This window comes from Alosa alosa, chromosome 1 (genome assembly GCF_017589495.1).
Source record: "Alosa alosa isolate M-15738 ecotype Scorff River chromosome 1, AALO_Geno_1.1, whole genome shotgun sequence".
NCBI lineage: Eukaryota > Metazoa > Chordata > Actinopteri > Clupeiformes > Clupeidae > Alosa > Alosa alosa.
In genome coordinates, this window is record NC_063189.1 from 20356274 (window position 1) to 20368871 (window position 12598).

General features: G+C 45.6%; 1 protein-coding gene across 1 annotated transcript in view; it reads right to left on the minus strand.

Moving 5' to 3' along the window:
* Positions 1 to 12598, minus strand: part of LOC125295004 (sodium channel protein type 4 subunit alpha B-like) — a 100422-nt gene that overhangs the window by 24526 nt on the left and 63298 nt on the right. Inside the window, exons 12-16 of the mRNA XM_048244117.1 lie at positions 10365 to 10775; positions 9950 to 10076; positions 9455 to 9693; positions 8515 to 8688; positions 5099 to 5455 (exon numbers count right to left, since the gene is read on the minus strand). Coding sequence (XP_048100074.1) covers positions 5099 to 5455; positions 8515 to 8688; positions 9455 to 9693; positions 9950 to 10076; positions 10365 to 10775 — 1308 coding nt within the window. The remainder of the gene's footprint in view (positions 1 to 5098; positions 5456 to 8514; positions 8689 to 9454; positions 9694 to 9949; positions 10077 to 10364; positions 10776 to 12598) is intronic.

The window sequence follows — 12598 nt, forward strand, 5'->3', positions numbered from 1 at the left end:
GAGGGAGAGAGAGACAGAAACAGAGAAAAACAAAGACAGTGAGAGACGTGGAAACTGAGAAAGATCGAAAAAGAAAGAGAGACAGCGGGTGTAAGGCAGCTGTCTGTCTGATGTCTGACACAGAGACAGACAGGAAGTGAAAGAGGAAGACGTAGAGAAGAAAGAAAAAGAGGAAAAAAGGAGAGATAATAAAAGGATAAAAATAGGATGTGTGACAGGTGTTTGCCTGGTAGAACAGAGAGAGAGAGAGAGGTTGTGTGTGTGACAGGTGTTTGGCTGATGTTGGACAGGACTTGATCTGGTAAATCCGTGCTCTTTAACAGTGAAACACGGCGAAGATCAAAAGCCCAGACAGACGGGTGCCTGTAGGTCTGTGTATTAGCTCTTCTTCAGCATTACCCTACTTCAGAGTCTGTGTCTGACCCTATACGGCCTGGCACACACACACACACACACACACACACACACACACACACACACACACCGTGGACCGGAATAGCTCTGTTTAAAGCTGACCTGCAGTCTGTCATGGCTGCCTAATACATTTGCCTCACTGCCAGCATCACAACCATAAACACCACGGCATGAGCACTCAGCGTGCTATCCGGTTGTTAAGTCATGATGCAGATTATTCTGTTTCCCGGTCCAACTAGGCCCAGAGCGGCTTTTAGATGGTATAGATGGTAAAAGAACGTCTACCGCTATTCAGAGTAGCCTACAAGAAAAATGGTAATTTTTCCTCTCACCTCTCACTAATCACCTCTGCCTAGACCTAATAAAATCCTATTTTTCATGGAGGCCTGGATGTTACCCTTGATTGTATCATCTGGCTGCACAGCTATAATAATTACTCTGTTAGAGAGTCAGCGTTTATATTTTTACTCACTAAAACGGAGGTGATTGTGAAAAGGTTCACAGGTTTTGAAAACAGGCTGGCTGCGCTAGTAAACTTTTTTGGACAAAGGACCATAGCACGACCGCTCCGCAAGCTCTAGTATCCCATAGGCACCCCCACACCACAGCACGACCACTCTGCACACTATGGTATCCCATAGGCACCCCCACACCACAGCATGACCGCTCTGCACACTATAGTATCCCATAGGCACCCCCATACCACAGCATGACTGCTCTGCACACTATGGTATCCCATAGGCACCCCCACATCACAGCATGACCACTCTGCACACTATGGTATCCCATAGGCACCCCCACATCACAATTTGACCACTGAGCATGCTATCCCACTGACTTAACGAAGATTCATCAGTATGTAGTACCTTTTTAGTACCTTTTTCAGTTTTTCATCATCATCGATGGAAACTCACTTCATTTATGGTTTTATGGACTCCAGACTTTTGAATGGTATGTAGGCCTATGAGTATGGAACCCCTGGCCTTGGGTGGGAATCCTTCATTAGGAGCATACATCAAAATTACATCTTATCAGGGATGGTTTTGAGCACTGCGCGGCAAAATAACATGCACCTCCCCTTCTAAAGACATGCATTCCTACAGGCCAACAAAAAAACAAACCAAAACAATACTGGAACCAATAATCTGTATGCTGATGTGCCCCCCTGACGTCCCCTCTAAGCCAGTTCTCCTCTGGCCTTTCTCATCATCAGAGAACCAACCAGTGCTAGGACCTCCAGACAGACCACTCCTCCTCTCAAGGTGAACTTATCCTAGCCAAGGACATGCCTCACAACAAGTTGACTGACACAAACAAAGGCCAACCAGACACTGGGAAACCTGTACCTTATATTCATTGTTTGGTGGTATGACTAATGAAAACCTCCATCCTGATCCAAAACCTGCCACCTGAGTTGCATTTAAAGCCTTTGTGTACAGTATGTTTACAGGAGAATTTAGGTTAAATAATTTACATTTAAACTATTCATGCAATATATTGTATGTGTGTGTGTGTGTGTGTGTGTGTGTGTGAGAGTAAAACAACAATATCTACTTTCAGTCTCGTCCTCTCAGTCCGTAAACAAGGGATTGAGAGCAGGAGGAGCTTTGGGTAATCTTTAGTGATGGGAACTCCGGCTCTTTGTAGAGAACCAGATCTTTTGGCTCAGCAATAACAGCCGGATCTCACAAATGGCTCTTCATTTGGTATCACTTCTGGGCTGGCTAATTCAACCAAATTGAGCTAACTTTTGTACTATGATTACTCTCAGCCCCGTACGGTTCTGAGCACGGTTGGGTCTCTCTCTCTCTCTCTCTCTCTCTCTCTCTCTCTCTCTCTCTCTCTCTCTCTGTGTGTGTGTGTGTGTGTGTCTGCTCCCTTAAAAACACTACTTGACAACTTCCAATCAAGGGAGGAGAGGGTCACCATATCTTGGCCTTCCAACATGATCGCCACCATCGTTTACCGAGTTAAGAGCTGCCAGGTGACCACAGACCCTTGCTCTTATTCAAATGTGTCCATGTATATCTATTTCCAGAATACCACTATTTTACATTATCTGGTCCGGCAAAACGTCTTCTAGTAGCAGCAACTGGAATCCATGCATTTCCACGGAATTATTTTTGGAATCTGATCCCTTATCATACCTGTTCATTCTTACTCGTCGTGACTAAATTCAAGATGGCTGCAAACGCTAAACTTCATGAAGATACTGTCTGTATAAATCGTCTTGTAAGTAAACTACCAGTTCTTTTTCAAAGTTCTCAATGTCTCGTTTTAAATGTCAGGGCCCTCGGAAGTAAGTCTACCAATGAAGTGTGGAGATACATTGAGCCTCGTAAATGGTGTAAAACAGTGATTTATTTGCATGGCTAGCCCGATGCCGAAGCACCACCATTGAAAAAGCTGTTGGTAGCATCGGCTAACTAGCGCCAGATTTTGGAGTGCAGGGGACAAGCCGAGATGGGCTATGAGACATACGTTCACACTCGGTATCATGTTTCAACACACTTTAGGTCAATATCACACCGGAATTCTCCTTTAACATTCATATTTGCAAGCCTCCAAGTACAGACGTCATCACTTTAAATCCTACCTGTTGCCTTTCACCGTCAACTTATTTAACTGCTGTTGCATCCTTTGACATGCCATCTCCTTTTCCCTCTTTCTTTTTCAATTTTTAGTCGTCAGCAGCTTTTTTTTGCTGTATCCATCTTTTTCCATAGACGGCAACTCACTACTCGTAGGCCTATCTGCTCGCCCAGCGCCCACGGCGCCCCCACTTCCTCTTCTATGTCAAAATTCTATGATGGAATCTTATGAGATAGGGCGCCTACTCTAGCCTGTTAGTCCTCTAAAATGTTATAGAACATTGAGAAAATGTTGAAATGATTTAGAAACGGACAGCAGTAGCTACATATAGAAAATACCAAATATATTATTTATTTATTTTTACCATCGCTTTGGCGCCCCCATGGAGCTGCGCCCCTATGCGCCGCATATAGCGCATACCCACTTTTTGCGTCACTGATAATAACACAACAATCAATTCATAAGTGTCGATGGCAGAGTATTGTGGCAAAAATATAATCATATGCATAATGCATAAATAATCAATGCATTAATTAAAAAAACAAAAAACTGACCGAAACTGACACAGTAATGTTGATTCTATTTGTGTCAGTTCTGGGAAGCCAATCTTGATCCCTTCTCTTTAAATGAGACTTTTTAGTGTCCAGCTGTAGGGCCAGGCAACATTTGGACATAGACATATCCCTGGCCATTGCCAAGGGTCTACATCCCCCGTACCACATGCACACACACACACACACACACACACACACACACACACACACACACACACACACACACATGCCTCTCCGACTCTCATCTATGTTGTGGGCCATATCTGAACCCGTGTGTGTGTAGGACAGGATACAGCCGCAAATCAAAACAAATAACAGTGCCCAAGCAGGCTGTGACCAACAACAACAACAACAACAACAACAACAACAACAACAACACATCACATGTACAGTATGTGGTGCTTTTCTACACTCAAACACACACACAGCATCCAATCCCAGTAGCCCGCGTTCCCTCAGAAGAGAGAAGGGCAACTGAGCTCACACACACACTCAGTGCCTTGTGTCTGATGAGAAATGCAAACATGACTGATGATAGTCCACAAACCACTTATTTTACCACTGCCAGACACTCCACCCCTGAAGGACCATGCCCACCCCATGCCCACTCCACCCCTAAAGGACCACCATGTCCACTCCATACCTAAAGGACCATGCCCACTCCATCCCTAAAGGACCATGCCCACCCCATGCCCACTCAATCCCTAAAAGACCACCATGCCCACTCCACCCCTAAAGGACCACCATGCCCACTCCACCCCTAAAGGACCACCATCCCATGCCCACTCCACCCCTAAAGGACCACCATGCCCACTCCACCCCTAAAGGACCATGCCCACTCCACCCCTGAAGGACCATGCCCACTCCATCCCTAAAGGACCATGCCCACACCATGCCCACTCCACCCCTAAAGGACCACCATGCCCACTCCACCCCTAAAGGACCATGCCCACCCCATCCCTAAAGGACCATGCCCACCCCATGCCCACTCCACCCCTGAAGGACCACCATGCCCACTCCATCCCTAAAGGACCATGCCCACCCCATGCCCACTCCACCCCTGAAGGACCATGCCCACTCCATCCCTAAAGGACCACCATGCCCACTCCATCCCTAAAGGACCATGCCCACTCCACCCCTAAAGGACCATGCCCACCCCATGCCCACTCCATCCCTAAAGGACCATGCCTACCCATGTTGCAAAAAATAGATAATGTAGCCACAGCTGAGTGTAATCCTCATCCTCAGTGTCCTGCCTCCTTACCGAGGCCAGTATGCACATGATCACACAGTCCATGCCAAGAATGTCACAACATTGGGAGATATAAGTCTTAGCAGTTTTCCCATTGACAAAATCATCATGGCTAACTAGCTTTAGCTTGACTTAGGTGCATCCCAACAACGTCCCTGTTGTTCACATCCCAACAAAAACACAGTGGCCTTTAAGAAACTGTTTTCTTTGTTTGTGCCAGTACTCTCTGTGCAAACTATTCCAGCAGCTCCGGCAGCAAGCTGTTACAGCAGTGTGACTCACTCACCACCAGGTTGCCGATCACCATGACGAGCATGAAGACAAGGATGCAGAGCGGCTGTCCTGCCACCTCCATGCAGTCCCACATGGTCTCAATCCACTCGCCACACAGCACACGGAACACAATCAGGAACGAGTGGAAGAAGTCCTTCATGTGCCAGCGTGGCAGCGAACAGTCCTTGGAGATCTTGCACACGCAGTCCTGGTAGTTCTTGCCAAACAGCTGCATGCCCACCACGGCGAAGATGAAGACGATGATGGCCAGGACGAGGGTCAGGTTGCCCAGGGCGCCCACCGAGTTGCCGATGATTTTGATGAGGGTGTTCAGCGTGGGCCAGGACTTGGCCAGCTTAAAGACTCTCAGCTACAAAACAGCAGAGGAAAAAACAAGTGAAAATGAATGGCCTGCTGACACTTGGCACACTGACAACATAGTCAGTCAGCAAGTGGCATTACACTGGTGTCATTTCTGTGTTTTTGCATGGCGTATATGTATGATTCTGTGGTTAATTGGCTGAAGAGACCATGAGGTAATCATGTCATATTTCTCCCAGTAAGCTAGTCTGCACTTGATCACACCAGACAGTGGTTCACAACAAGGTTACATGGACGACTGCTCCAAGGGTGGCTAGCAAGCTTAGCAGTTTCCCCATTGATAAAACTTGATGGTTAACTAGCTTAAGCTTAGGTGACGTATATCCCATAGGATGCCATTCAAACAAAACAGCTTCTGGTTAGCTAAAGCTAGTTAGCCATTACAGTTTTTCACCTAAAGATTAGAAACTCCCTTTTTTATAACATCTCTGGTGACAAGGACGACTGTTCATGTGGAAAGTGTTAAACTGATGTGCCCTCGTGGCCATGGAGGTATGATATTATATAGAACTGGAGATGTTCTGGCCTCATTCATTGCAATGTCTGATGCTAGAATAACGAATTCAGCCACAATTCAGTGAGCTGCCACCATCTTTAAAAATGGCTTTCCACATGTGCTTATGTGGTAAATATAATAAAGACTAATGTACCACCAAGCAGTCACCAAAGGATGATGTCATGCACATAGACCTCTGAAGTTCGCCTACAAAAAAGAACCAAAACGGCCATCTTTGCCCATGTAAGGAAATCCGGTTGTTAATTGAAGCTAACTACCTTTGGCAAGTTGTATTGCAAATTAGCTCTGGGGTAGCAAAAATCTAAGTGTGCCACTTTCACGTACCGGAGATCACAGTATCCACTCGAAGGCAGAGGACAAAAGTGTGTTCAGGTCAGGAAAACGTCTGCTTGTTCAGACCAGGCCTCGCTGTATGTAATTTAATAGATTGATGGTGCTCATTATTTTCATGGATAATATGGTAAACTCATCCACCAATATAACTAATTGACTGCACACTGATTGTCCATTTACATAAAGGGCAGACACCTGGTGGTGATTGGCCATCACGTAGGCTATGAAAAGAGGTGGTGTCCAACACCATCTAAAAAGTATAAAAGCTCAATAGATAGGAATAGATTTCAGAATTTGCACATATTCTCACCAAAGGCCTGGTTTTTGGATTATCCGCTGCAGAGGACATCCATCCATTCACATTACCTGCTTGGTTGTACTTAGCTGATGTTTGGTCATAGCTGTACACTGGAGGTTTTGTTAATAAAGGCCATCATCAGATTCTTCTCATCTCAGACTGTCTCCACGGATCCCTTTTTTCCAGAGTGCTAATTTAGTGGTATTTGAGTAGTGGTATTTTACACCATACTCACTTCGTTCCACCCTTGTTTTTTCAAAAACTAGCCAAATAGGCAGGAATTACCGATGGCCACAAATTATGTCGTCCATGTGTATTGGTGAACCACCCAGCAGGAATTTCACAAAAAACATGTTTTCATACTGTAGGGCAGTGGTTCTCAAACTTTTTCTGTCATTCCCCACTTTGGAGGTGGGGAATTTTCAAGCCCCACCTGACCCCATCAACCCGGCAAAATGGTAATGTTGCAGTATTTTTTCACGTTTTGGTTCCACATTACATTTCCCGTTGGATTAGATGTTATTTTGATTCATATATCGGTCTGTTTATGACTTCTATGTTTGTGTGTGGCTATTTTGTTTTGAATCTATGATCTATGATTCCTTGTCAAAAAACAAAAAATGCATTATTAAAGAAAGGCACAAAAAAATAATTTTCCCCCTGTTCATCGCGCCCCACCTGTCATGTCTCTATTCCCCACTAGTGGGGCCCGCTCCACACATTGAGAACCACACCACTGTTATAGGGGGAGATAGCAATCTTAGCCGTTTGCCCATTTGACAAATAGGTAACTAGCTTTAGCTTAGATCAAGTGTGTCACTCTGAACCAATCATGTCAATTCTTCTACGACACAGAACATTTACTAACCTTATCTTTGCATAAAAGATTCTCATTCAATTACATGGTAAGGAACTGTGATTTGTCTCTCAAAATTATATTTTTTGTTTTAGGGCTTAGTAGGTGCTGTCACAATTTACTAAACTGAAAGATGTTAAAGATTATAACAATGGTAGTCTAACTGAAAGCGACCTGAGTAATTTCACATAACAGGAATTTGTTCAGGGTATGTCATTGGAATCTCCCTTTTAAGATGATCTCTGATAACCCTCCCAATCCTCAGGCCCCTGCTCACGACCCACTGAGGCCAGGCCAGTTAGCACTTGAGAGTGTGCAACTCTTGCCTGCTGTGTGTACTCCCTGCCTGAGTGAGGTGGCACCAGAGGAATGTGTGTAACCTGCTTACTCCCAAGCATCAGGCACTGCTCACTGGTCAATTACACTAATGCGTGGCAGCTTAGGCAGAGGTAGGATAATACAATTCTGTGTGTGTGTGTGCGTGCGTGCATGTGTATTTGTGTCTTATTTGCATGAAAGAGGGCAGGTGTTCATCTGCAGAGTTCATGGAACATTATGTACAATCACAGAGACACAGTAAACAGAGGGGGAGGACTGGAGCCCTTCTGCTAAAGAACACATTTCGGGCCTATACTGCTAAGTGTTGCTTTAACATACTTATGTCTTGCATTGCGATTTTTTATATCCTAGTAAGCAGGAAACAGTGAAAATATTTGTTGTTTAGCTAAACATATAGGACTGTGATTTCCACCTGGCTGTATTCCACAGAATAGCCTATACACTGAGGTGGGTACATAAAGTGTGACATGTTAAACATGCCCTTCCCAATTTAAAATGCTTCTTTAAGATACTACTGAGTATAGTGAAGCATGCCAAAGTAATATGATCAACATGGTTTAGATGTCCAGTGATAATGCCTGTTTAAAACCAGAAAGAGTGAGGCAGAAGCAGGTGTAAAACCTCACAGAGAGAGGCAGTTTGATATTTAGTTGCCCAGTACTAATGTCTGTTTAAACCAGAGGTGACAGAAAAGGGGGTGCCCACCAGTCGGAATGAACGCAGCACGGAGAGGCCCTCCACGTTAGACAGGCCCATCTCTACGAGGCTCAAGCACACGATGATCCCGTCAAACATGTTCCAGCCGTGCTGGAAATAGAAGTAGGGGTCCATGGCGATCAGCTTGAAGACCATCTCAAAGGTGAAGATCCCCGTGAAGACCTGAAGAAAGGGGAGAGGAGAGAAGACAGGGAGGAGTAGAAGGGGGAGAAGAGAGAAGACAGGGAGGAGTAGAAGGGGGAGAAGAGAGAAGACAGGGAGGAGTAGAAGGGGGAGAAGTGAGAAGACAGGGAGGAGTAGAAGGGGGAGAAGAGAGGACAGGGAGGAGTAGAAGGGGGAGAAGTGAGAAGACAGGGAGGAGTAGAAGGGGGAGAAGAGAGAAGACAGGGAGGAGTAGAAGGGGGAGAAGAGAGAAGACAGGGAGGAGTAGAAGGGGGAGAAGTGAGAAGACAGGGAGGAGTAGAAGGGGAGAAGAGAGGACAGGGAGGAGTAGAAGGGGGAGAAGAGAGAAGACAGGGAGGAGTAGAAGGGGGAGAAGTGAGAAGGGGCCATAGGGAGAGCAGCAAAGGAGAGAATAGAAGAGAGGAGAGAAGAGAGGACAGCAGAGGAGTGAAGAGAAGGAGGTGTGTAAGCATATCTACTGCATGTATATTATCACCAATTCCAATTTCCACAAAATCATCATAGAGTAATGCTTCAGTGCTGAATGAATGTTTGTGTGAGGTGTGTGTGTGTGTATTTGTGTGTGTGTGCATGTGTGTGTGTTTGTGCATGCCCATGTGTGTGTATGGACTGTATGTGTAAGTACTGCATGTTTAGGTGTGTGTGTGTGTGTGTGTGTGTGTGTGTGTGTGTGTGTGTGTGTGTGTGTGTGTGTGTGTGTGTGTGTGTGTGTGTGCGTGCGCGTGTGTGTGTGTGAGTTTCTCACCAGGTTGCCAACGGTCAGCATCTTGTTGAACTCGTCGGTCATCGGGTAATGCTCCAGCGCCATGAAGAGTGTGTTGAGCACGATGCAGATGGTGATGCCCAGGTCCAGGAAGGGGTCCATCACCATCACCTTCACATACTCCTTCAGCCGCAGCCAGTCCGGAGTGCACGTCCACACCAGGTACTTCTGCGCAAACTCGTACCAGCAGGGGGGGCACTTCTGTTGAGCCTCCGCCAGCTCTGCAGCCCAGAGGAGGGAGAAGAGGAGAGAGAGAAAGAGGGAGGGAGAGAGAGGGAGAAAGAGAGGAAGGAAGGATGAGAATAATGATTAGTGATAATCCAGATGTGAAGATGTAAGTGTAAAGATTAAAGTTGTTTAAGATTGTGTAAGATTGTTTTTTATTGTTTAAATGTATGCATGTGCGTTATGTACAGTAGTTGTGGGTGAGTGGTTTTGTGTGTGTGTGTGTGTGTGTGTGTGTGTGTGTGTTCTCACCATCTATGGCGTCACTGAAGAAGCTGACGGAGCTCATGCCTCTCTTCCTGCGAAGAGGTGGAGCCTCCTCATGTCCATCAGGAGAGTGTGGTGCTGGGGTCGTGGGGCTCTCCTGATATGGCTGGTCCTGACACAAACAAACAAACAAACAAATCAAGAAAGAATCAACACATACATAGTGTCCTTTCAGAACACACACACAAACAGACAGGTGAGTGCACAACACACACACACACGAGGTGAATTAAATATCCTCATAGAACACAAACTCAAAGCATATACAAATACGCAAACACACACTCATACACACAGTTCACCACATAGGACACACACACACACACACACACACACATAGAAAGACTTGAAAAGAGTGTGTTCATACATACACCACAAAAAAACACACACACACACACACCTCTGCGTCCTCCTTGACCTTCTCCATGCTGCAGGCGGGCGGTGAGGTTGGGGTGGGCGTGTGTGTGTGTGTGTGTGTGTGTGGCAGCAGACAGGCCACACCATTCTGGTCCAGCGACAGGTTTAGGCTGAGTCGCCCGTTCACGTTAAGGCTCGGCGTGGCCAGCAGGGCCTGCGAACACCGGCTCCGCACGCTGCCCGTCCGCCGCTTGGCCCACACTGACGACAGCGCGACCGAGGACGCCCGACTGCGGCCGCCGTCGCCACCGAAGCCGCCATGGACGCTGTGCTCGTCGTCGGCAAAGTCGGCCTCGGAGTTAATGCGTGGGCGGAAGCTGAAGATGCTGGCCTGGCTGCCTCGCCGCGTGCTCAGGGGGTGAGAGGAGAGCGCCTCCAGCAGGGGGTGGGCCGGCTGGGGGGGTCGAGGTGAAGAGAGAGGGGACAGGGGGAGAGATGGGGAAGACATGAAAATGGGAGGAGGAGGAAGAGAAGAAATGGTTGATCTCAATGGCTGATCTGGTGGTAGGACTTACTTGCTTATTTCTGAAGCATGTATTTTATCTAGTGGAATAGTGCCATAATGCTCTACTTGAACACCCTGCTTGAACTTGACCCTTGATCCTTTAATAGATGATAGCACACAGGTAGCACAGAAGCAAGGTGGACAGGAGGAATGTGCTATCAGCATCGCAAATATCACTGCTTTATCTTCTCAAGCTTTCACTGCAAAAGCATTTTCTGCTTGTCTGGAGCAGAGGTGGAAAACTACTTAAACTACCTAAACCATTTTCTAAATACTCTCTAAATGAACTGATTCTTATTTGCACAATTCTGCAGCCAGGTAGATCAGCTTGCAATCACTTGTGAGCCAATACATGGTAGGGCCTTTACTCTCCGAGTTTTGGGGCGATGATAGTAGTAGCTAAGGAGTTGGGCTAGCATGCAGTAGTAGCGTAGTGGTTACAGAGCTGGGCTAGCAAGCCGTAGCTTAAAAAATGGTGGGTTCAAATCCCAGCTTCCACCGTGTTGTGCCCTTGAGCAAGGCACTTAATACTGAGTTGCTCTGGGGAGAATGGCCCATATATAATTGACATGCAAGTTGCTTTGGATAGAAGTGTCAGCTAAAAGAATAAATGTTAATGAGTTTTTCAGTTGTAGCCTATTTTAAGATATCAGTATATCTGCATACATCTCTTTACAAACGGCTCTTTGCAAGCATAGTTCGAATTACAGGGGGTACTGGGGGGTACTATACCCCCCAATGAAGACCCAGTACCCCCCAAAGAGACAGAAATATCAGTTTTGGGGGGTATATCAATACAGTTGGCTACAATTAAAGTCAACTCCTATTTTCACTAGGAAAAAAATTATGTAAAGCGATTTCAGACACCCGTATAATGGACCGTACCATTTATAACCACCGTGGCGCTAGAAGCAACGGAGATAGAGACTATGGATAGAGAACGACTTCAACTTCTTAAGCAATTGTCAACTTTTAATGACAAAACGCTAGGTAGATTCCTCCAGTAGCCTAGCCTAAATTCGGTTTGCTGCTGACGTGCATGGGTAAATGTAAGTTGCTAGCAGACGTCTAGCTTGTTGAAAATGTGCTATTTTACAACTTTCATGTATTAACGTGTTTTGTTCTTTCATAGCTCATGTCACGTCTTCATACATTTAATTACCGGCTGCTTACCTGCTACTGAGGCTAGTAAAGTGGACCTTGGTTAGTCACCAAGGTTAGTTAGCAAGAATCTCTATTTAAATCATTATTTTACATTGTAATGAGGTAAAATCAATTGTCATTTCCAAGGAGATGAACTCCAGTCCATAGCCTAGGTGTCCATTCTCATTTTATCTTGAATAAATGATTGTGCTCTTTTGAAATTAGTTTGGCACTGATCCTGTGTTGTTTTTATATTATGCACAAGATGGTCTGATGTAGCTAAGCCTACATAACATCAGTGAAACCTGTGGAAACCTAAAAAGAGCCAAGTAGCCTAGGCTAAATAGCAGGCCTACATGCTAGTATTTGAATTTGTTTTTAATTGGTTAGTATTGTTTTTACATTCTGGTTATCGGATTCTTATAGGTTACCGCTCTGTAGTTCTTCTGTGGTAAGCTAGTATGTTTTTTTCATAGTATGCTCCTTAATCACATTAAAGATTGCTCAGGTTTCACATATCTCTAGACATTTGTGTTGATTTGACACTGACTACCATGGACTATAATGGA